At 35.1% G+C, this 25,787-nt stretch overlaps 1 protein-coding gene across 7 annotated transcripts in view; it reads left to right on the top strand.

Annotated features, from left to right (window-relative positions):
* The window catches only part of ARHGAP29 (Rho GTPase activating protein 29), a 77,639-nt gene that overhangs the window by 23,950 nt on the left and 27,902 nt on the right, over positions 1 to 25,787 (top strand). For 6 of the 7 annotated variants that reach the window (XM_053214475.1, XM_053214474.1, XM_053214473.1 and 3 more), the window contains 9 exons: positions 7,880 to 8,014; positions 18,851 to 18,947; positions 19,296 to 19,368; positions 22,204 to 22,252; positions 22,878 to 23,015; positions 23,895 to 23,959; positions 24,628 to 24,738; positions 24,831 to 24,911; positions 25,543 to 25,731. In XM_053214475.1, the coding sequence (XP_053070450.1) occupies positions 7,880 to 8,014; positions 18,851 to 18,947; positions 19,296 to 19,368; positions 22,204 to 22,252; positions 22,878 to 23,015; positions 23,895 to 23,959; positions 24,628 to 24,738; positions 24,831 to 24,911; positions 25,543 to 25,731 (938 nt within the window). Of the gene's footprint in view, positions 1 to 7,879; positions 8,015 to 9,604; positions 9,730 to 18,850; positions 18,948 to 19,295; positions 19,369 to 22,203; positions 22,253 to 22,877; positions 23,016 to 23,894; positions 23,960 to 24,627; positions 24,739 to 24,830; positions 24,912 to 25,542; positions 25,732 to 25,787 lie in introns of those variants that run through there. The other variant, XM_053214477.1, reaches the window with a different exon arrangement.

Here is a 25,787-nt window from a genome sequence, read left to right as displayed (position 1 = left end):
ACTGAGGTGGAATCCTCATTCTGACACTTGCTGGTTGTATATAGCCTTGAGCAAGTTACTTACCTTCTCAGTGCCTCAGTTTCTACATCTGTTGAAAGGAAATAATAGTACCTATATCAGTGAGATGTTGTGAACATTAGAGTTCATATTTGTAAAGCTCTTAGAATGAGTGTTTTTGAACGTCAGCTATTTATTTTATAATCCCCAAGTGGCTGGATAAAGAAAGCTGCTGTTCAGGCTTTGCTTTTATCATGTAAATTCAGAAGTCATTACAGCAAAAAAGGGGAGTTTCCTAGTGATATGTTCTGAAACTTATTTTCCTCCTTGTTTTCATTGCTTTCCCACAGAGGTTAAGCTTAATTAACAAGACTGGTTTTAAAAATTATTGTCAGTTTTTTTAAATCAAGGAAAACACCATGGTTTTTTCATTTATTTACTTAAGCATTTCCATGAAGTGTTTGCAATATAAACACTGTGGTATTGTGTTAATATATGAGAACCAAAAAATGGAGCTAGCTAATCTGTTTTCACTTGATAAGCTGAGTGAAGCCGAAAATAAGTGGCACAAATGAGTGAAACGATAAATTAAAATTCAAATTACCATATTACAGGGATGGTAGATAAACAAGCAAACATTGGGATACAGGAGTTTTACTCTTCTAGATAACTAGTATTAGGATTTTGGCTGAATGTTATAATACTGCATATTGAATATCTTTGTAGTATAAATTTCATTGCATTTACAATGTGGGCACTATAAAACTTAAAAATGGTCTTGTATTTAGTTATAGGACTAAATTAAATACTATAACGTGATAAAAATAGAAATATTATAAAATATATCTTTAATAATAACTTTATTTCTAGTTAATTCATTAATTTAGAATTTACATGTAAAATGAAATTGAAACTTAAAGGTCTCTTTTCCATTAGCCAAAATATTGTAGGACCTTGCTGTAAGTGTATTTGTTGAATGTAGTTCTATGTGAGACAAATCTATTGTCAAAGGTATTTAGTTTGGCTTACAGGTTTAACAGAAATAATAGCTATTTATGTGTATTAAGTCAGTAAAACAGTTTTGTTTTTGTTCATTTATTTGACATTCACAGTAACAAAGTAGCTAGAACAGTGTTCTTACTAATTCTGTTCTATGGATGATAAATCAGGGATTAGAGAAACTAAGAGTTAGTTGCATATGGTTATTTCAAGGAAGTGGAAGATCAAGCATTGGAACCCAGGTTTCTTGATCTAAATCTATTCTTTTTTTTTTTTTTGAGTAGGCTCCACACCTGATGTGAAAAACCCTGAGATCAAGAGTTGCCTGCTCTATTGACTGAGCCAGCCAGCCCCCCCCTCCCCCCCCCCCCCCCCCCCCGAATCCATTATTTTCTATCACACCAATTAGCCACTTACAGCTTTCTTTTGTATTGGGGAAGAACAGTTACTAACCTCATTTGCTTTGCTCATTACTGCGACTGCTTTTGGGGGGCGGTGGGGCGGGTTGTGGAGTGGGAAGAGTACTGTTGGTGAAAGAGCTGCTTAAATTCCTTAAGCCCTTTTTACAAAGTTGTATTTTCAGTTTAAGAGGCTTTTTGCTTCATAAAAATAACATGAGATAGCTTTAGTCTATTAAAAGGGGAAAGAACGTTTGGTAAAAATGGAACTTTTTTTTTTACCACTTACAATACATAATTAAGAGCTTGCTAAATTATTAAGTCCCATTTGAAGTATTATCAGGACATACTGATGTTCTAGTAGTTGACTCATCTACTCAGGAAAGTTTATGAATCCTTGTAATTAACATTTCTAAAAAGTAGCTATCATGTTTATTTCTGTTGATTTATAGGCTTCAGAAAAGTGTTCAGTTACAGGAAATTGGAATTACAGGGTAATTTGAGACACTTCTGAAATTTATTACTAAAGAACTCAGTTACTGTTTTTTATTGTTTGATTTGAAACAACTTCAATATCTATTTATAAAGGCTTCCTTATAGGAAAAAAAGAATTTCAAGTTGATAAAACATTTATGTTAACAGTTATTGGAATGTTTTGCGGTGATTTTTAAGAAAAACCATGGTAGGGATTCTTAAGACCTCTTAATACTGTTAAAAATTATTGAGGATCCTAAAGATTTTTGTTTGTGTGGGCTGTATCTGTTACTATTTATTGTGTTAGAAATTAAAACTAAGAAAATTGAAAAACATAATAGTTTTGAAATATATTTAATTCCACATATTTAATTTCCTTGGCTCTGAAAAGTCCAGAATTTATTACCTTGGTTTATTTAGGCACTGAAGCCATTAGTATCTTGTAGTTCTTGCTTAATACCCAACACTAATTTTGAATATTGATGGTTGTTGACACTCCACAATCAAGCTCTTTTGACCTGAGATCTTAAAATAAGTATTTTTACAGCATTCCCCAAGTGTACTAATATCTGTAGATTTTGTTGTGAAACATCAAGAATACAGGACAGAGATAACTGGCTTTCCATTCTCTTTTTTAGGACTAACATAGGTTAGGTTTTATGATATTAGATAATCATTCAACCTTGATTTTGATAAGTAGGCAGCAGTATTACCATTAACTAGCTTTATTTTGTTTTTTATATGTTATTTTTTAAAGCTATTCAAATTGTATTATTTTCCAGAAGTTTGTTTTATTTCAAAGCTATGAGGTTCCATTTCAGACCTAATCTATGTATTTAACCTGTTTCTACTATTGCATACACTAATAAAAATAGCTATAAACATTTATGGAGGGCTTACTATGTTCTGGCCACTGTTCCAAGTACATTATGTGTTTTAACTCATTTAATCCAATAATCCTATAAAGTAGCTACCATTATCTTCCTTTTATGGATGAGGAAACTGAGGCACCGAGAGGTTAAGTAACTCACCCAAGGTTTATGAACCATGGAACTGAAGTTCAAATTCAAGCAATCTGGTTCTAGAGATAATGTTTTTAACCAACCACTAAGCTGTATTGTTTCAACCAAGTAAACCTACTGAATGAGCTAACATACACAATTATAAAACAGACCATATAGTGATCATTTAAGATAATTCTTTAAATTGCATACCACATTTTCCCTAGGAATTAAAACAAATGTTTAATTATAAAGTAACATATATTTATGGGGAAAATTCCAACAGTACATAAAATTCCTAATATTTCTTGCCCATTTGTATGTCATTTTTTAAATAGACCTTTTTTTTTATTATATGTATATTTTTAATTAATTAATTTATTTTTAATTTACATCCAAGTTAGCATATAGTGCAATCATGTTTTCAGGAGTAGATTCTAGTGATTCATCCCCTGTGTATAACACCCAGTGCTCATCCCCAGTGTCTTCCTTAATGCCCCTTACCTATTTAGCCCATCCCCCCCCACCCACAGCCCCTTCAGCAACCCTCAGTTTGTTCTCTGTATTTGAGTCTCTTGTGTTTTGTCCTCCTCCTTGTTTTTATATTCTTTTTGCTTCCCTTCCCTTATGTTCATCTCTTTTGTATCTTAAATTCCTCATATGAGTGAAGTCATATGATATTTGTCTTTCTCTGACTTATTTCGTTTAGCATAATACCTTCTAGTTCCATTCTCGTTGTTGCAAATGGCAAGATTTCATGCTTTTTGATTGCCAGCTGATACTCCATTGTATATATATATATATACCACATCTCTATCCATTCATCTGTCAATGGACATTTGGGCTCTTTCCATACTTTGGCTTAAATAGACTTATTTTTAGAACAGTTTTTGATTTACAGAAAAACTGAGAAGATCGTATAGAGAATTCCCATATATTCTTATACCCAGTTTTCCTTATTTATTAATATCTTACATTAGTAGAGTACATCTGTTAATGAACCAATATTTGATACTAATGATGCATTCTTATTGATTAAAGCCCATAGTTTATTCATATTGCCATAAATTGTTCCTAATGTTGTTTTTCTCTTCTAGGATCCTATCCTATTACATTTAATTCTCATGTCTCCTTAGGCTGTTCGTGATTGTGACAGTTTCTCAGACTTTCTTCACTTTGGATGCCCTTGACAGTTATTTTATTTTATTATTTATTTATTTAAATTTTATTTTTTATTTTTAAAAATTTACATCCAAATTAGCATATAGTGCAACAGTGATTTCAGGAGTAGATTCCTTAGTGCCCCTTACCCATTTAGCCCATCCCCCCTCCCACAACCTCTCCAGTAGCCCTCAGTTTGTTCTCCATATTTATGAGTCTCTTCTGTTTTGCCCCCCCCGTTTTTATATTATTTTTGTTTCCCTTCCCTTATGTTCATCTGTTTTGTCTCTTAAAGTTCTCATATGAGTGAAGTCATATGATTTTTGTCTTTTTCTAATTTCACTTAGCGTAATAACCTCCAGTTCCATCCACGTAGTTGGAAATGGCAAGATTTCATTCTTTTTGATTGCTGAGTAATACTCCATTGTGTGTGTGTGTGTGTGTGTGTGTGTGTGTGTGTATACCACATCTTCTTTATCCATTCATCCATCGATGGACATTTGGGGTCTTTCCATACTTTGGCTATTATTGATAGTGCTGCTATAAACATGGGGGTGCATGTGTCCCTTCGAAACAGCACACCTGTATCCCATGGGTAAATGGCTAGTAGTTCAATTGCTGGGTTGTAGGGCAGTTCTATGTTTTGTTTTTTGAGGAACCTCCATACTGCTTTCCAGAGTGTGTGCACCAGCTTGCATTCCCATATTTATTTATTTTTTTAATGTCTATTTTATTTTTGAGAGAGAGACAGACCGTGAGCTGGGGAGGGGCAGAAAGAGAGGGAAACAAAGAATCTGAAGCAGGCTCCAGGCGCTGAGCTGTCAGCACAAGGCCGGACATGCGGCCCCAACCCACAAACCATGAGATCATGACCTGAGCTGAAGTTGGATGCGTAACTGACTGAGCCACCCAGGCGCCCTGATGACCTTTACGATTTTAGGGAGTACTAGTTTTTTTGTAGGATGTACCTTGATTAGAATTTGATGTTTTTCTCATGATTAGATTGGGATATTGAGGAGGAAGATAACATATGTGAAGTGCCATTTTCATCATGGATCATGTCAAGAATAATTACTATAAACGTGGTATATCACTGTTAATGTTGACCTTGATCACCTGTCTTTAATAGTAAAGTTTCTCTAAAGTTACTCATTTTGTTCACCTTTCTCTACTGTATTCTTTGGAAGGAAGTCACTATGTGCATGCTCCACCTCCTTGAGGACAAAAGATCTACATAAATTATTTGGCATTCTTCTATACAAGAGATTTGTCTCTTCTCTTTCACATGTTAATTTATTCATTTGTGTCAGTATGTGCTCATTTATATTTATTTTATATTTTGGGTTATAATCCAGTACTACTTTATTTGTTGCTCAAATTTTTCTAGCTTTGGCCATTAGGAGCTCTCTCAGTTGGCTCCTTTGTGCTCTTGGCATACCTTATTCAGTGTGAGGGTTAGTTTTTCTAAGCTCTTACTTTCTGGTTCTACTGGATCCTTCTAACTCATCTTGCATGTTTCCTTCCCCAGTCCTAGGGTCATCCCTTTCTCTAAGAAGCCCTGGTTCCTTTTCCTTTTATTAGAGAACAGTATTAGAAACCAAGCTCACAGTGATAGGTTTCATTTCCTTTAGGCCCTTTCAGTGGACAGATCAAAGAAATATATGTGTGTATACTAACCTGTGTAAATACACATATCTATAAGCATTTCTATATTAGATACAGCCACCTGTGTCTGTATTAAGCTAAACATGAATTCGTTTTTTAAAGCTTTTACTTTTAAATAATCTCTATACCCAACGTGGGGCTTGAACTCACAACCCCAAGATGAAGAGTTGCATGCCCTACTGACTGAGCCAGCCAGGTGCTCCATAAACATAGGTTTATGAAGCATCCAACTGTAATCTACCACAGTATGGATCCTTATAGCCTCCTTCTCCTGTTTATTTGTGAATTTCTGTGCCAACAGTGAGATTCCTGGTTCCCACCATCCACCATCCATTTACCCAGTTGTTCAATTCCAGTACATATGTATAACAACATCAGAATCATTAACCAAAGCCTCATTGGAAGCACTTTGTCAATACAATAGAATATAATACTTTTGTGCATTTTGTTTTCTTTTAGTCTTATAGACTCACTCATTCTAAGGCTACTTAGGCCAGCACCTTTAAAATTAAAATTTATTGGATGAATGAGTCATGTTTTCTCCTGAAGGTACTCTGTTCTCTCTGCTTCCATCTCTTCCTGAACTGTTGTTTGCCTCTTCCTGGAATTACTCTTTGCCGTGATAGATCTACCTCCCTACCTTGCCTACACCTCTTATACATATTTTTTTTCTCTTGATAATGTAGTTAATGAATGGAATATTTGGTAGATGGTGGTAGAATTTTTCATTTTTGTTTTTTAATCTAAAGACAGTTTTTCTTTCTGATGGTTATCTTTTTAACATTTCTGAAAAATTTGTATAAGATGACATTGTGTTTAAAAAATGGGTTTTGTTTGCTTTTTAAGCTATTTCAGTAGGGAAGCAGTGTAACATTAAGAGCATGGCTTCTGTAATTATACTCTCTGGGTTCAAATTCTGGCCCCACAGTTTAGTAACTTGGTGAACTTAGGTGTACCTCAATATTCTCAACTGTACAATAGGTATTTTAAAGTTATCTACCTAATTAGATTGATATGAAAGTTAAATGAGATAATACCTTTTTAAGTGCTTTTAACAGTGCCTGGCACCTAGGAACCCCTTAATAAATGTTAACTATTATTAAACTAGCGCTATATGTAAGGCTACAGAAAGGAATATTACATCAGAGTATTGCATTTAAGGTGGTTGTCCTTTTAGATGTTTGAGGATTACTTGAGGGATTTCAAAGTTTAGGGTGATTATACGTTCTTATTTGCCTGGGATGACAGTCCAGGAATATGCCTATTGTGCTGACACGATTATGGGTAGCATTACCCTTTTTACTTGCTTAGAGTGTTTTGGTTTGAATGATAATTCATATGGCCACCTTATTTCCAGGGATTATAAAATCCTGCCTGCCTCCATCTGCCCAGAGTTGGTATAAATGAGCAGAGCAGGCTTGGGGTAGACAGGTAGAGACTGGGAAGAAGGGGGTACCCAAGAGAGCAGTGCTGCTTTGTTACAGCTGCTTATGGCCAAGGAGGATGTGAGCCTGCTATAACCAGATTTTGAGTTTTCAAGAGTAAATTGCAGAAATCTGGAATTTTTGGAATGATGTCTCAATTTTTCATCATTGGCAACAAATTCGATTTTCCTAAAAGCACACAAATTCATTGAACCATATAAAGATCTGTGTATTTTATCATATGTAAATTATATCACAGGTTTTTAAAATGGGCAGGTCAAATGGTAGTTCTTATATGACTTTTAATCTAATAATTACCTAATGCAAAGAATCAATTCTAATGTGGAAACTTGACATGTAAGTGTTCTTTAGTATTAGTTTATATACCAGGCATTGTTGAGCTTTAATTCTGTTACCATATATATTCTAAAGCATGTTATGGTTGAAACTATAAAACAGGAAAAACTGACCTCGAAGTTGCCTCAAAGGAAATCTGGAGACATATTTAGACTGGGAAAACTGAAAAAGGTAGTACTAACTTGACTGTAACTGAAATCTTTACTGACTTAAAACGATTATGAATTTTTGAAGGCTGTATAAACTATATATAGTAACTGCAATGGTGAAAACACAAGTGAACGTATAGTGGGCAAAAATTGTGGGGCCACTGCTTCTACTTAAAGTGTGTTTCAAAATGATCTGTCATAGTTTGCATTCCTGAAACCTGGTGGGAAACAAACCTTTTTTTTTTTTCTTTAAGATTGCTTTAAAGAAGTCATTCATATACGTCTGGATGAACTCCTCCGTGTTTTAAAATCTGTAATGAATAAACATCAGAACCTCAATTCTGTTGATCTTCAAAATGCTGCAGAAATGCTTACTGCAAAAGTAAAAGGTAAGAAAGATCTATTAAATGTGGGTGGTGTGGGCAAAAGGCATCCAAGTGATACATTTTGGTCTATAATGACTATAGTGCCATCTCCCCATGTGGTATTGGTATCACGTGTCAGTAGGAGTTATGTATACTTTGATATGTGGATATTCCCACGGAGTCACACCTAAAACTCTTTTCCTTTCGAAAATTAAAACTTATTTGGCAGGAAGCAGCCTAAAAATACTACCTGAAATAAATTAAACAAATGATATTTAAAATTTTTGAGTTTTTTGAAAGAGGGCATGCTCTTTTGAAGTAGGTCATTAGTGTACAAAAGTCTTTGTTTTGTGAGGACAATTGGTGCTGGAAAATGGTAATTTGTAGCAACTCCACTTAAAGGAGGGAGCTGAATAGAGAAAAAGACTTTTTTTTAATGTAAAAAAAGTGAAACTAATTATATGTATGGATAAACACACACACACACGTGTATTACATATAATAAAGAATCCAGAATTAGGATTATATCCTCTAATGAAAGGACTTGCCACCCAAAGTGTTAGAATCTGTTTTTCTGGACTACAGTACATAAGAAGGATTGAAAGTGAAGGGAGTATTTGAGAAGAATGAGACGGAATTCAGTTAGGAGATTAGTAGAAATAAGGGACTGGATGTGGATTGGCAGTCTGATCTAAGGCAGAAGCTTGAGTGTGGTGGAGGTGGAATGTGGTTGTTCTAGAGGAGGGGATGGATACTGATTTGATGAAATGCAGGATGTTGATGATTAATGTGAGTTGAAGAGGCAGACTTGAAAGGTGTGGTGTCTAGGTGGTAATGGAAGAAGGTGACCAACTCAGACTGTGCAGAGTAAATATAGGCTGAGTAAGAGATCCCAGGGACAGAGAGAGGATGGAGAAACCTGATGAACACCTAAGAAGTAAGGAGATGGTCTGGAGAAAGATGTCATGGAATTTTAAATTAGAGTACAAGAAGTGATTGTCAGTGTTATATGTCACTTACAAGTAATATGAATTCAAGTAATGTAATTGTAGAAAGTGATTACCTGCAGGTTGAGTAAGGAAAGGAAAGGATTCTTTGGGGCAGGGAAATTACTGTACTGAGTCTCAGAGGTTGAGTGGGCATTTTTGAGTTGGGGTGGTGGAGGTTGGGACTGTGATTTAGGGCACTTGCACGAGAAATCTGGATGTGAAGAACATGGTGCAATTGGTGAACACACTCCTATCTAGAGAAGGCAAAGGGCAAGTGTCAAGGGATGAGTGAGGCATGAGGACAAAATAAAAAACTTCTCAATAAAATATGGTCCATATACCTGAGGAACACTTCCTCTGTTTTTTGACATAGATGTATTGTGTTTGTGTGGTTCTTTTTTTTTCCCCCGTATTTCAAACATTGAGAAACATATAGATGGCTTTAAATGAGAAAAATGGGTAGTTTCTGTTGCGACTTTTAAAAATGTGCTTGGTAACCAAATTTGTTTTTAAATAGATTGTTTATAAGTGTCATTTAACTTAGATAGGGAAATTTGCGTCTATAGATAGTAAAATTTCCATGCTTGGAAATAGCGACCACAGTTCATTCAATTGTTGTCAGTAGCTATTGTGTGCAGTCAGGATGTCCTGGGGAAAGAGTGTGCCTGTGTATAGTTGGTGTCCACATTCCAGAAACAGACTTGAAGAAAGTGGCCTCTCAGCTGCCTTGGAGATCTTTTTTCCTTTGAGGTAAAGCAATCTTTTGAATATTATCTCCCACTATGAGTGTTTTTAGCCTTGGGATTATTGTTACAATTTTACTTTTGTGTTGGGTGAAATTTAAAAGATTACTTTTTTGTTCCTAAACTTCTGTTTCAATATGCCCCATGAGATTAGAAAATTTTTTAAATTGTGTTTTCCTTGGTATAAATTTATGTGTTTAAATAAAACCTTTCCAGCTCACTCTTATTGTTGAGGCCATCTAAGAACATCACTGATACCTCAAATGAAAAATATTCAGTGACCCGAAAAATTGAGGTCAAATTCAAACATACTTAATTTTTTCTTCTAATGATAATTTATTTTTAAAACCCTGGAAAGGCAAGGGGGAGGTAGAAACTATTTTTGAATCTCTGTTCTCTGGCAATCTAGATATTTTGCATATGCTATTTTAATATTTAAAAAAAAACCTATAAAAGCGTGTTTTTATTTCTATTTTAAAGGGGGAGAATTTAAAGAAAAAAGCTGTCATACATTAGGATCAGAAAGCTGACAGGAACGTGAAGATCATTTTGTTTTAAACCCATGATTACATTTAAAAAAACAAAGGTGACATGACTTGTTCTGAATGTCTTCACTGTCGATGCATTTGACAAATATACCAAAACATTAAAAGATGACATACACAGAATGACTAGAATCATGGAGGTCTAATCTTGTTTGTGCTACTACAGGTGTTAATGCATAAAGTCTGTCTGCTTCCTCTGCATACTAAATGCATTGGAATGAAATTGGAATCTTTAACTCCTTTTACTTTTTATTTTAACTTTGGAATTTACCTTTTTAATAACTTTAAAAGAACATTTTAAAACTTTAAATTAAAAACTTTAAAAGATAAGGTTTTCCTCATTCATTCTAATAGTGATTTGTATTTCCTGTGTCTCCTCCTGTTTCCAAGCAGGAAGTTCAGTCTGACAAAATATTTGCAATATGGTAAGAGAGATACAGCTTATTTTTGAAGTAGATAAAAGACATCTTCAGCGCTCAGTAATTTGTTAGGTACTTAAGTATTTGTGTTTTCATGATTTGTAGTTATTTTGGTCAGTCTTGTAATATAAATTAATAGGACTAGGACCATTTATTTAGGTTTTTCATGATCTGTATTTTGCCCTAGATTTAAAAATTGACAAAAAATTGACAAAAAAAGCTTTTAATTACATATCTAAAATTGTAGAAGCCCCGTGTCTTCTTTCTGTTTTGAAAACTTAATTTTCTAATAGGCAGTACATTCAAATGGTTCATAATGCAAATGGCATAAAAGAGTATTCAACAGTGAAGTGTCTATTTTATCTCACTTAGCTACCCTTTCCTTTACCTGGATAAGCGACAACTATTATTGATTTTTTTGTGTATCTTTCCAGAGACATGTTATGCATATATAAATGATACAATATGTTCTCTTCTTTACCCTCCTTTTTACACAAATGGTAGCCTTTTTGCTCCTTGCTCATTGTTCTGAGTTATGTTCTGTACATAAAGCATTTCCTAATTCTTTTGTTGTGATTTGTTCTGTTTTTTTCAAAGCTGCATGGTAATCTGTTATATTTATGTGCTATATAATTTATTTAACCGGTTCACTAATAGATGTTTGGATTGTTTCCAATTTTTTTCTGTTACAAATAATGCTTTGATGAATAGCCTTATTCATTTGTATTTGTATTTCTGATATTGCTAAACACCCTTTGCAGTGGTTCTGCCTTTCTGATAGCAGTGCTGAAAATGCTGATTTACTGCACCTTTGCCAACACAGTTGGTTACCACACTTTGTTATCCAGTCTAATAGTAAAAATTGGCATCTCGGTGTAGATTTGATTTGCATTTCCCTTATTTTGAGTGCAGTTGTCTTTTCATATGCTTTGGAGGCATTTATACATCCTTCTATGTGAGTTGACCCGTTTTTTTGATGGTTGGTCTTTTTTTTTCTATTTTGATTTGTAGAAACTCTGTGTTAAGTGAAATTAGTCCTTAAACTTTGATGTAAGTTGCAGACTTCCTTTATCTTTTGATGTGCTTATGGTATTTTATTTTATTTTTGCATTTAAATTTATCAGTCTTGGGAACCTGGGTGGCTCAGTTGGTTAAGTGTCTGACTCTGGCCCAGGTCATGATCTCACAGTTCATGAGTTCAGACCCCACATCGGGCTCTGTGCTGTCAGTGCGGAGCCTGCTTCACATCCTCTGTCTCCCTCTCTCTCTGCCTCTCCCCAGCCCTCTTTCTCTCAAAAATAAATAAACATTAAAAAAAAGAATAAATTTATCAATCTTTTGTATGGTTCTTGGGTTTTAAGTAATAGGAAGGACTTCCCTGCTCTGAGATTATAATAGCATTCTCCAGTGTTTTTTCATTGAATGTTGTCATGGTGTCATTTACTAAATTTAAGTCCTTGATACATTCTAGAGTATCTACATGTCTGGCTTACTTATCACATAATTCATCTTTTCCTGACTGATTTGAGATGCCATTTTTATCATAAGTACACTAAACTGTCATATGTGTTTATATCCATGTTTGGACCGTATTATGTCCCACTGATTTGTTTAGTCATGTGCCAATACACACCATCTTTATTGTAGTTGTAAAGTATGTTTTAGTGTCTGAAAGGAGTAACTCCTCTTTCTATTACTCTTTTTGTTCAGGATTTTATTTTTCCATCAGGACTTTTGAATTGGCTTATGTAGTTCCCAAAAATATCTATTGGTATTTTTGAGGGGATGAGTAAGGTTTATAAATTCATAAAGTCATAATTAAAGTTATGAATTAAGGAGAAGTTATATACTTAGCATTTCTGAAAACATAAGTATGCATTTCATTTCTTCAAGTTGTCTTTTATGTTTCTCAGAAGCAACTTAAGGTTTTCATTTTGTAAGTCTTACTGTTTTTGGTTTGTTTTTTCCCCTAAACATTTTTTCCCATGCATAAGGTGAAAATTTGCTTCATTATATCTTTTAATTCAGTGGTTTTCACCTGTGGTCCCTAATTTATGACATCAGGTTAGTGGATTGTGACCAACATTTTTAAAATACAAAAGAGAATAGAAAAGAAAAACCAGAATACAACAGTATTGTATCAGATGTAAGGATGTGGGGTTTCTGGGTGACTCAGTCGGTTAAGCATCCTACTCTTGATTTCAGCTCAGGTCATGATCTCACGGTTCATGAGATGGACCCTCACATCAGGCTCTGTGCTGAGAGCACAGAGCCTGCTTGGAATTCTTTCTCTTTCTCTCTGCCCCTCCCCTGCTCACTCTTTGTCTCTCAAAATAAATAAATAAACTTAAAAAAAAAAAAAAGGCCTAAGAATGTTTCAGAAACTTTATAGGTATTATATAACTTATAACTATTATGTGTGTATGGTATACTTGGTCATGATATAATATGTATTTCTTACGCAAGGTTGTGGTCAAAAAAGTTTGAAAGTCACTAATAGATGATATGTATGAAAGCTATTCATGTGATTTCTTAAAGAGATACTAAATGTGCCTTAGTGCTTAGTGACTTAATAAGGAACCCAAGGGAGACAATTATTTAAACCTTGAGCAAAATTTTGATGGAATTTTGAAGAATGTCTAATAGGAAGAAGAGAGTGGAGACAGAGAAACCAGTTAGCAGGTTGTTAAATAGTCCAGACTAGAAGTAAAATGTGGCCTTTTGAACTAAGTGGCAGTGGGAATGGAAAGGAAGAAAATATTTTAGAGTCATCTTGAAAGTAAAGATAATGAGCTAAGAAATGTATGGAAAAGAGTTGGCTTAAAGGGCAGACTAGAAGAGAGGGTAGAGTTCAATTAGGACATGTTGAGATTATAATGCGGGTAAAGCCTGGGAAGCAGAAGGAATATATCAAACAGACCATTGGAAGTGTGGATCTGGAGCTCAGAGGTTAAAACTAGACAGGTAGTTTTTAAGGATCCATTTACCTCAAAGATATGAAAGAGGATGTGATTCTGTGGGCATAATGTATAGAGAAGAGAGCCAAAGTGAGAACTGCAGGCTGAGTGGAATGACTATTAAGTAAAATTGTCAATAGATAGATATAGAATGTGAGGGCACCATGTTCACTATCAAGCAGGGTACTCTAAGCGCTTGACATTTCTTTGAATAATACACCATTTTACAGACGAAGAAATTGCAGTGAGGTGATGTATCCAGAATAACTCCAGAAGTGGTAATGGTTAGATTTGAACTCTGGTCTGAAACTCTGAAGCCCTCTCCTTCTAGTTACTATCTATAACAAACTGCTTCTAACAGTGCAGAAGACTTCAAGATGGAAGCAAGTGGTTAATATTTGTAGTAGTAATAGCAGACATTATTGACGATACACTTCCTGTATGCTAGACACTGTTAAATTTTGCTTGGATTATGCTGTTAATCTGCACAGCAAATTTTTCAGGTCAATACTATATTGTTCTGTCAACTCTTACTTTGCAGATAAGGAAGCTGGGACATAGAGAGGTTTGCCCAAGGTTGCACACAAATTAGGTGGTAGAGTTGTTGAGAGTTGCAGAGTAGTCAGGTAGGATGAAAACTTGGAAGAAAAAAGGCCTCCAAGTTTGACCAATAGGTTTTTGTTGCCAGTGTTCAAAGTGGTTTTGAGTGAAAATAATAACTAACATTTATTGAGCATTTTCTGTGTAGCAGGCTCTGTTCTGAGTTCATTCAGTTTTTATAACAGTTCTCAAAATACATACTATCGTCCATATTTTATAAATAAGGAAACTGAGGCACAGAGCAGTTGTGTTACTTAACTTAGTAGGAGACATAGTTAGATTTAACCTAGGCAGACTGGCTTCGGGACCCATCCTCTTAACCAGGCTCAGCAAACTACTTCTGGTGGGCCAAATCTGGCCTGCCTATTTTTGTAAATAAAGTCTTACCAGAGCACAGCCATTCTTACTCATTTATATATCACCATATCTCATTCATTTATGTATGGCTCCTTTAGACCAAGTTGAATAGTTACAACCTACCGTATGGTCTGAAAAGTCTAAACTATTTGCTCTCAAGCCCTTTACAGACAAAGTTTTTCAGCCTCTGATAACGATTAAACTGGATGAAAAGCCAAATCCTGGTGAATTTAGTTATGACCTATTTATAGAGGTTTGGCAGTAAAAAAAAAAAAAAATAATAATAATAAATAAATAAATATTAAGTTGGATGTTAGATTTAAGAGGAAATATGGTAAAATTAAAGTTTTTTCACATAGGAAAGATTTGAGTATGTTAGTAGCATAAGAAAAAATGTCAGTTAAAATTTTTTTTAATCTTTATTTATTTTTGATAGACAAGAGTGTGAGCAGGGGAGGAGCAAAGAGGGAGACACAGAATTCAAAGCAGGCTCCAGGCCCTGAGCTGTCAGCACAGAGCCCGATGTGGGGCTCAAACTCATGACCTGAGCCAAAGTCAGACGCTCAACCGACTGAGCCACCCAGGCGCCCCAGAAAAAATGTCAGTTGAGTGAGAGATAATAAAACTATGGAGGAAGGTGGCCCAGAGTTTTGGAGAATGCAGGAGAGAGTGGGAAGATTTATTACTGGAAAGGAGCCAAAGACTTTTCTTTGAAACACTGAGCAGAATAAAAAGAAAAAAAGAAAAAAAGAGAAAGGATATTAGAAATATAGGGCTGTTTTGAATTGGAGGCAAGGGCAATAATAGGAATTTTCATTGGATGGTTGTAATCTCATTCAAGTAAGGAGGAAGGCAAAGAAAGAAGATGTTCAAGTAAGTGTCTTTTCACTATTCACAATTACTTCTTAAATCTCCCAGTCATGTTTAGTGCTATGAAAACCATTTAGGAAAGAAACAATAATTGTAGAATTTGGTGTGGTGTTATAAGGTATTTTTTTTTCTTTAAAGTCTAACAGGTTAAGGTTAGGAAATATAAGTAGGCTTTACATTTTTGCTGGTTATAAGTTATTTTAAATATACATTATAAGTTACTATTTAAAGTTTACTTTCCAAGGGGAAAAAAAAAAAGAGGTTAGAGTGGGAGAGAGCCAAAGCATAAGAGACTCTTAAAAACTGAGAACAAACTGAGGGTTGATGGGGGGTGGGAGGGAGGGGAGGGTGGGTGATGGGTATTGAGGAAGGCACCTTTTGGGATGAGCACTGGGTATTGTATGGAAACCAATTTGACAATAAATTTCATATGTTGAAAAATAAATAAAAAATAAAAAATGAAATCTTCAAAAAAAAAACCACCTCAATATAAAATCCAAATAAAAAAAATAATAAAGTTTACTTTCCAATGAGATGTTTAAAGCAGGGTATAACTGATAATGCAATAAAGTACATGTATTTAAAGGACACAATTTGATCAATTTTGACATGCATACCCTGTGAAACTGTCACAGTTCAGATGATGTGTACCCCTTTGTAAACCCTCCTTTCTACACCTGCCTGCCTTTCATTAAAACTTTCTTCCTTCCTTCCTTCCTCCCTCCCTCCCTCCCTCCCTCCCTCCCTCCCTCCCTTCCTTCCTTCCTTCCTTCCCTTTCCTGTCTGTCTTGAGAAAGGCATGGGGGGAAGGGCAGAGAGAATCCCAAGCAGATTCCACACTCTCAGCACAGTGCCTGACGCTGAACTCCATCCCATGAACTATGAGATCTGAGCCAAACTATCTGAGCCAAAATCAAGAGTCAGATGCTTAACCTACTGAGCCACCTAGGCGCCACCCCTTCTTCATCAATTTTGATATGTTGTGTTTTCATCTTCCTTGTGTTCAAAACATTTTCTAATTTCCTTTTTTCTTCTTCAAGCTATGGGTTATTTAGAAGTATGTTATTTAGTTTCCTGGTATCTGGGATTTTCCAGAGGTCTTTCCGTTATTTCTAATTTAATTCCATCTAGTCACAGAACATTTTTTGCCTGATTTGAATCCTTTTAAACACATTTTAACTTGTTTTATGGCCCATTATGTAGTCTATCTTGGCAAATATTTAGTGTGTATTTGAAAAGACATGTGTTCTGCTGTTACTGGATGGAACGTTCTATAAATGTCTGTCTAGGAGAGGTGGCTGATAGTATCGTTGAAGTCTTCCATATCCTTACTGATTTTCCATCTACCTGTTCTGTCAATTATTGAGACAGGGCTATTGAAATCTCTGGCTGTAACTGTAAATAAATTTGTCTATTTGCAATTCTACTAGGTTTTGCTTCATGCATTTTGAGTTGTTTATCAGGGGCATAACTGTATAGAATTATGTCCTTGATAAATTGACTCCATTATTATAAAGTGACCTTTATCCATAGTAGTTTCCTTTGCTGGGAAATGTAATTTGTGTGATGTTAGGCAGTAAGCTGGGGCTCTTGTTGAGCTTTCCATGTTTCTTGTTTCCCATGTTTCTTGTCTGTCAAGATACTTGTCCTTCGTTGCCTGATAGCCAATGTCTTGAAAATTTTTGTTTCATGTATTTGGTATGAGTTTCTTCTAGTTGTTTCAGACAGAAGTATAAACCTGATTTTCCATCTTGGCCAGAGCAGAAGTCCAAAAATAGTTTTTAAATTATTTATTGTGGTTCTTAAGTTTTTCTTTTTGTTTGTATTGGGGATACTTTAGAAGAGTCTAATAAAAGATATAGACCTGAGCCCCTCATGTCTACAGAGGCTTATCCATGTAAAAGCTTGGTTGTAATTTCATAAGGTTTAGAGGCTTGAGGTTTTGTTCATCCTTGCTTAGGAATTCTTGCTTTCCAGCAAGCATTTTCAACCCCAGTTGCACATTAGAATCACCTGGGAGAGCTTTTGAATAAATACGTATGCTCCATCAGACCTTTGAAATCTGAATTTTTGGTGGTAGGACCAGATTTTTGGTTTTTAAACTTCCTAGATTTTTGAACAAATACCAATGCTTCATCAGACCTTTGAAATCTGAATTTTTGGCGGTAGGACCCAGATTTTTGGTTTTAAGCAATGATTGTATTGTGCAGCCAAGCTTTAAAACATCTTGTTTTAAGCAAAGGATGGCTTCCTCTTCACTTGGTCTCTTTACCTTTCCTTTACTGGCTAGGATCCTAGGGAGGACGGGACACAGGGAGCCTGTTGCTCATTAAACTCAACTTAAGTAGAAGGGGTTACTTTAAAAAAAAATTGCCAATTCCACCTTCAGATTTTGTCTTGGTAAATTATATCTGGGCTTTTAACAAAGGTGCCTAGAGAAGTTATAATAAGAAACCTTTTTCAGTTATGTTTCACAATTTGCTTTTCACAAAATGCAAAATGGTTGGACTGTCTCTTTGGCAAACAAGAGACAGCTATATATATCAAATTAGCCTGAACCTCAGAGCCCAAGAGCCTGAAAGAAATAAAGCTATAAATAACTAGGAATTTCAATTTTCTAAAGCATTGGGTGTTTATGTGATATGCTTTGTATGTAGGATTTATGCTGTGTCAAATGTATATATGGTGTCAATTAGTGGTAATTCTTAGTGAAAAATATAGTTCATTTGACTAAAGTGGGCCCACAGTGCATTTATCTATTTTTTTAAATGCCGTAAAGCAATAAACATAGAGAAAATAGGGTGCTCTTAATGAGAGGTCTGATGTAATATGGACTCTGTGACTTCAAGATGGATTGATTGCACATTGCATCACTTTTTAGATGTGTCAAATTATGTAATGCATGGAGTAGGAAGTTTGGAATGCCAGCTACTTTTATGCAAGCTGATTCTTTTCTATGATTTTTTTTAATGAAGAAGTTGAACATCATATTCATTTTATGTATTAGGCTTCTCAGTTCCCAAATCTTCTAGTGCTTCTAGAAGTAATGGTGAATTTTTAAGAGATTAAATGACTTTGTGTGAATCTAGTTTAAAATGTTTTCTCCCTCAGGGCACCTGGATGGCTCAGTCAGTTAAGCATCCAACTCTTCATTTTGGCTCAGGTCATGATCTCACAGTTAGTGAGTTTGAGCCCTGTGTCAGGCTCCAGGCTGGCAGCGCGGAGCCTGCTTGGGATTCTGTCTCCTCTCTTTCTGCCCCTCCCTGATCATGTACATGCTCACATGTGCTCTCTTTCTCTCTCAAAAATAAACATTAAAAAAATAATTAAAAAATAAAATGTTTTCTCTCTCATTTATTGTGACCAACCTTTCCCCATAGCTGTGAACTTCACAGAAGTTAATGAAGAAAATAAAAACGATCTCTTCAAAGAAGTATTTTCTTCCATTGAAACCTTGGCCTTTACCTTTGGGAATATGTAAGTAGAGACTGTCATTTAAAGAATTTGGGCCTGGGTATCTCAGAGTATGTCACATAATTCAGTAGAGACTTGGAAAGTAAATATTAACCAATATAAAATATTGTCACAATACTGGAAAAGCTATATTCATTATTGTTTTATTACTGTATTTGCCAGTGTCTTTAGAGCTGTTCAGAAGCAACATCCATTTGCAAGTGACTGAATAAGTTCCTAGGAGTTTATTTTTAAGGTTCTTACTTAAAAAAAAATTTATTCTAGATTACATGTTGAATGTAAAGCCTGTGACAGAGCAATGTAATGACTTGTCTTTTTATTTCTGTTTCTTATTCTTACTTCCCTGGATAGCCTGACAAACTTCCTTATGGGAGATGTAGGCAATGATTCATTATTGCGGCTGCCTGTTTCTCGGGAAAGCAAGGTAAGTCAGGTTTGTGTGAAAGCAGAGAGTTTAATATTTTTAACATAATATTTCAGTAATTTCCTGATTTTAATCTCAGCAGTAGTCTTTGATAGTTTTTGAGTTGAGCAAGAAAAACAGATCAGTTCATTTTAAATATAATTATGGTAGGGTCACCTGGGTGGCTGAGTTGGTTGAGTGTCTGACTTCAACTCAGGTCATGATCTCGCAGTCTGTGAGTTCGAGCCTCGCATCCGGCTCTGTGCTGACAGCTCAGAGCCTGGAGCCTGCTTCCGATTCTGTGTCTCCTCCTCTCTCTGCCCCTCCCTTCCTCATGCTCTGTCTCTCTGTCAAAAATAAATAAACATTAAAAAAAAATTTTTTTTTTTTAATTTTTTTTTTTAACGTTTATTTTTGAGACAGAGAGAGACAGAGCATGAATGGGGGAGGGTCAGAGAGAGGGAGACACAGAATCGGAAACAGGCTCCAGGCTCTGAGCTGTCAGCACAGAGCCCGACGCGGGGCTGGAACTCACGGACCACGAGATCATGACCTGAGCCGAAGTCGGACGCTGAACCGACTGAGCCACCTAGGCGCCCCTAAAAAAATTTTTTTTAATATAATTATGGTCAGTTTCTGGAGCAAAAATTTAATTATACTTTCTAAGTGGAGCTATCATTTTAAAAGACTATCTCTGATAGTTTTATGGTGTTTTATGTAATGAATCTATATGTCATACGGTCCAAAATTTGAGTAAGTAATTCTTAACCATTTTTTTCTTCCTGACATTGTCACAGATCTTAAAGATTGGTGGAAACAGAAAAATAATGCAAGAAGTAGAGAGGGTGTTAATCTTTTTACACAGCCTATAGTTTGTTACCATGAAACACTTATTAGTAGACCTGAAGGTCTTAATTCTGCCTAAGAGCATTATGTCAGAGGATTCCAGTTCTGGTTCCCAATTTGAAGAAAAATTGCTGTGGAATAATAGAACATGAAGAATATTTGTAGAATATTGCTTTAAAGATTTATAATAGTAATATTTTTGTTTGACTAAAAATTGTTCTCTAAATGCAAGAAGCTATTTTTCAAAACTGTGATAAGGGGGTACTGGGTGGCTCAGTTAAGTGTCAACTCTTGATTTGAGTTCAGGTCCTGATCTCATGGTTATGGGATTGAGCCCTGTGTCAGGCTCTGGGTTGACAACTGGGAGACTGCTCTTGAGATTCTGTCTTCTCCCTCCCTCTCTCTGCCCCTCCCTCACTTGCTCTCAAAATAAATAAATAAATAAACAAACAAACAAACAAACAAATAATCATTTTTAAAAAACTGCAATAAGGATATATGTTGATCATTTCTTGTTAAGAATGTTCAAATCCAAAAAGATTTCAGCAAATACTTGGAACTGTGCCAGGTATTTGTATTATATCAAAGTAGTATAAAAACTGCAGATCTTAAAACGATACAAAATATGAACGACTAATTGAAGTATTTGTTATATGTACAGTAACACCGAGAAAACAATAATGATTATTTCTGAAGTCATCCATTGATTAGTCAGGGAGGGTAATGTATAAACCATATCACACTAGTGATCTTTAATTATTTTGCTATTATTTATAATTTTCCTTTAATTTTATCTTTTAAACATAACTACTAATTCAGAAGATATAATAACATTATATCAGTGTGACAGCTCTGGACAATTAAAATTTTTGGTGTGACTCGTATCTCTTGTTTTTGTGCCTCTATTGTGCACACTTATTATAATAATTCTTAATAGGAAAATACTTTTTCCTTTTTTCTTTTGCACCTTGTTTTCCTTTTTGCAGTTTTTAATTAAACCGAGATTGAGCTTTAAAGGTCCATGATGATAGAATTCTAATCGTAAAGTAAAGTTACTTTGGTGAAGAGTTTTGAAAAATATCTTTACTAGTTGCCATTTACTTAATGCTGTTTATTATGTAGTATGCACTGTGCTCAGCCTCCACCATCTTAATCCTTAAAGTAGCCTTAGGGAAGTAGTGTTCTTATCCCCATTTTACAGAGGGCAAACCAAAGTTACGTGAGCTTAAATATTGAGCCCGGTGTCCTACAGCTACTAAGTGAGTGCTGGACTTCAAACCCAGTCTCTTTAATCCCTTTTGCATTGAATCCCTGCATGGTCTGTATTGCCCAACCAAAGAGATCAAATTTGTTTAAGATCTCACAATTTTGGTAGATATGTTTTCCTACACTGTCCAGTAAGGTAGCCACTTGCCATATGTAACTCCTTAAATTTAAATTAAGTAAAATTAAAAATATACTTCTGATTTACATTAGCCACTTTTCATATGCTCAAATAACCACATGTAACTAGTATCTACCTTATTGTACAGTGCAGATACAGAACATTTCCATCATCATAGAACATTCTGCACTAAGCTGTTCACTAGACCTTCAGAGAAATGCTTATTATATGATAAAATGGTAAAAGATGGCTGGAAGAAGCAGGTCTTTGTGTTCTGTTTAAGTGACAATATAAATATTTATATTGCTTCTATAACTTCCTGACTAATATTTTTAAAATTTGCAGAATTGTATGTTTTGAATGGATTTATTAATGTTAATTAATGCTGTTAGCAAACAATGAGGTTATTTATTCTTAGATCTTAAGAACTGCAGTTGTAAATAGGTATACAATTCTTGTAAGATGTCATAGCATTTAAACAGATTTCTTAAGCCCTTTGAGTTCTAAATACTTGACATTCTTTAACAGGAATTATGTCACATAACAAATCAGAATGAAAAGTTTCTGAAGCAAAAATCTGTTAGCTTCTGCTCTAATCTTAAGTTTGTTTTCTTCCATGTTGTAAGTCTTTTGAAAATGTTTCTGTGGAATCGGTGGACTCATCTAATGAAAAAGGTAATGCTTGAGGTACTTAAAATGTTAGTCAAATTTTTTTTGCAATTACTTTTCATAAGTGTTTTTGGATTACTTAATGTCTTGCTTGGTAACCTAAAGTGTTCATTTTTAACACAAACTGATGTGTCAGACTTTACATAAATACTTAAGGGAAAAAAACCTGCTACAGTAGATAGATAATGGAGAGACTGGTCAAGAATTCTAAAGGGCTTGGGGCCCCTGGGTGGCTTAGTTGGTTAAGCGTCCGACTTTGGTTCAGGTCACAATCTCAGATTTGAGCCCCTCATCTGGCTCTGCACTGACAGTGTGGAGTTGCTTAGGAGTCTCTCTCTGTCCCTGTCTCTCTGCCCCCACCCCCCGCTCTCTTTCACTCTCTCAAAATAAATAAACTTAAAAAAATTCTATAGGGCTTGTAACTTGATGAATAATAGGAATATATATTAAGAATAAAACATACATTATAATTTAAAACCATTTTAAATTTAAACTGTGACCTTTATGTCTAAATTTGCCACTTGAAATTTTTTAAAACAGTTTTCATTGAAGAACATCTTAGGATTTGAATGCTTCTTTGTTTAGAGTTATGTGCTGATATTTAATATATACTTGGTATTTTTATTTTCAGGAAATTTTTCTCCCATAGAGCTAGACAGCGTGCTATTAAAGAACACTGATTCTGTAGAATTGGCTTTGTCTTATGCTAAAACGTGGTCAAAATATACCAAGAACATAGTTTCATGGGTTGAGAAGAAGCTTAACTTGGGTGAGTTGCCCTTTAGGGCATCTGATTAACTTTGGAGTGTAAGAACTAAATTGTTCACAATTCATTTTCTACAGACGATGACTAATATGATTCCAAATTAGTAGCTGTTTCATTGTAGTGAATAAAATCATTGTCCATTTTCTCTTCTTGAAATAGGAAAGACTTTTCTTACAATAAATGTACTTACTGAACTTTACTGTGGGCCAACCACTCGATCTGGGAACACAAAGACAAATAGTATACTGTCTTTGACTTTAAGGAAGTCATACTTCAGTGGGTGAAAAGAATTGCAATCAGATAATATGGTTAAAAGAAATAAAAGCAACAATAGGTGTATGAGCACAGGCGATGGAAACATCTTAATAGTTAGGTTTTTTCCCCAGTGTTTTCAGTTGACAAAATACTTTCACATCCTGTACTTCATTTAATCCTTACCAAAACCCTGGAAAGAAGGCAAGAAAAGAATTCTTCCCATTTTACAGCTCAGGCAAACAAGACAGGTGATTTGCCTAAGGTCAGATAGCATATTTATCTAGGATTATATAAGTAACTGGAAGAATATGGGATTTACCCAAAGCCTGTGCTCTTTCTACCACATTATTTGCCCTTTATAGGGAATGCCCATCAGAATCACCTGAATAGCCTTATAAAAGGGCAATACACAGGCCTAGGTCACATCTCCTAAGAATTGAGGCCAAGCAACTATATTTTGAAAGTTTCCTAGTGGGTTTCATGAGCATTTCTGGTTAAGAGTCACAGTATCATATGATGCAGACTACTATGTGTGCTCACTCTTTAAATTGGGAATTACAAATAATTTTAGAGTAGAAGGGAAAAATAAGTTAATTTACCTTCTGATACTTTCTTTGACCTTTTCAGAATTGGAGTCCACTAGAAATATTGTCAAGTTGGCAGAGGCAACTAGAAGTAACATTGGAATGCAGGTAAGTGTTCAGTGAACTCCTAGGGTTTTGTACCAAGAGGTTACCCAGATGAGCTACTGATAGTGCCTCTCAAAATCAGAAAATTGTGTAGTTAATATAGGAAAGAAATGAAATGCTCAACTTAAAATCCTTTTATTTAAAAAACATTTTTTTTTAACATTTATTTAATTTTGAGAGACAGAGATAGAGCACAGGCTGGGGGGGGGGGGAGTGCTGGGGGGTGGCAGGTGTGGGCAGAGAAAGAGTGAGACACAGAATCGAAGTGGGATCCAGGCTCTGAGCTGTCAGCACAGAGCCTGATGCGGGGCTTGAACTCATGAACCATGAGATCATGACCTGAGCCGAAGTTGGACACTAAACTGACTGAGCCACCCAGGCACCCCTAGACTTAAAATCCTTTTAAACTTACATGGATACCCATTATGGAAAAAAATGAGGAAATTCACAATTTTATGCAAATATTGATTGTCTTGTTAGCCACTAGTTTTGCTACCTAGTTTTATAATTAATATTCTTCAGTATTTTTTTCATATAGTCGTATTTATGACTAGTTTTTCTGCAAAAAAAGTCTAAACTTAAAATTTCTCCTTCTGAAGAAGAGTAATGGGAGATCTAGAACTTTAGTGCTATTTCTATTGGAAAATTTACTTTTCAATTTTGAATTCTAGGAGTTTATGCCATTGCAGTCTCTATTTACCAGTGCTCTTCTTAGTGATATCAAAAACAGTCACCTTTTGCAACAAACAATCGCAGCACTCCAAGCCAACAAATTTGTGCAGGTAAAAATATATATGTGTAATACACATTTCTTTAACAACAGCATACCTTTAGATAACAGCTTTTTTTCCTTTTTTTAAAATGCTCTTGACAGCCTCTACTTGGGAGGAAAAATGAAATGGAAAAACAAAGGAAAGAAATAAAAGAACTTTGGAAACAGGAACAAAATAAAATGGTTAGTATTATAATGGATTTCATCTAGAATGGATAAAGAAGATGTGGTATATATATACAATGGAGTATTACTCGGCAATTGAAAAGAATGAAATCTTGCCATTTGCAGCTACGTGGATGGAACTGGAGGGTATTATGCTAAGTGAAATTAGAGAAAGACAAAAATCATATGACTTCACTCATATGAAGACTTTAAGACACAAAACAGATGAACATAAGGGAAGGGAAACAAAAATAATAGAAAAACAGGGAGGGGGACAAAACAGAAGAGACTCATAAATATGGAGAACAAACTGAGGGTTACTGGAGGGGTTGTGGGAGGGGGGATGGGCTAAATGGGTAAGGGGCACTAAGGAATCCACTCCTGAAATCATTGTTGCACTATATGCTAACTAATTTGGATGTAAATTTAAAAAACAAAAACAAAAAAATAAGTTATGATGGAGTTTCATCTACCTATTTGTGAATATCTAAAATCATCTGCAGTATATAAGCATCTACCGTAGAAGATGCATCTTACTCTGTAGTTTTTCTAAAATGCTGTCTTAATTAGCTTGTTGAATATGCTAAAGAAGCTTATACATTAGGGTTTCTTATTCTGCATTTAATAGTCTTTTTTTTTTTCTGCGTAGCTTGAAACAGAGACTGCTCTTAAAAAGGCAAAACTGTTATGCATGCAACGTCAGGATGAGTACGAAAAAGCAAAATCTTCCATGTTTCGTGCAGAAGAGGAGCATCTGTGCTCAAGTGGTGGAGTAGTCAAAAATCTCAACAAGCAGCTAGAAAAAAAGCGAAGGTTGGAAGAGGAGGCTCTTCAAAAAGTAATCATCTTTTTTGTTTGCAAGTTGAATTAGCAATAATCTGCTAAGGCTCAGGA

This window comes from Acinonyx jubatus, chromosome C1, assembly GCF_027475565.1.
Source record: "Acinonyx jubatus isolate Ajub_Pintada_27869175 chromosome C1, VMU_Ajub_asm_v1.0, whole genome shotgun sequence".
NCBI lineage: Eukaryota > Metazoa > Chordata > Mammalia > Carnivora > Felidae > Acinonyx > Acinonyx jubatus.
This window is presented reverse-complemented; position numbering and strand designations above follow the sequence as displayed.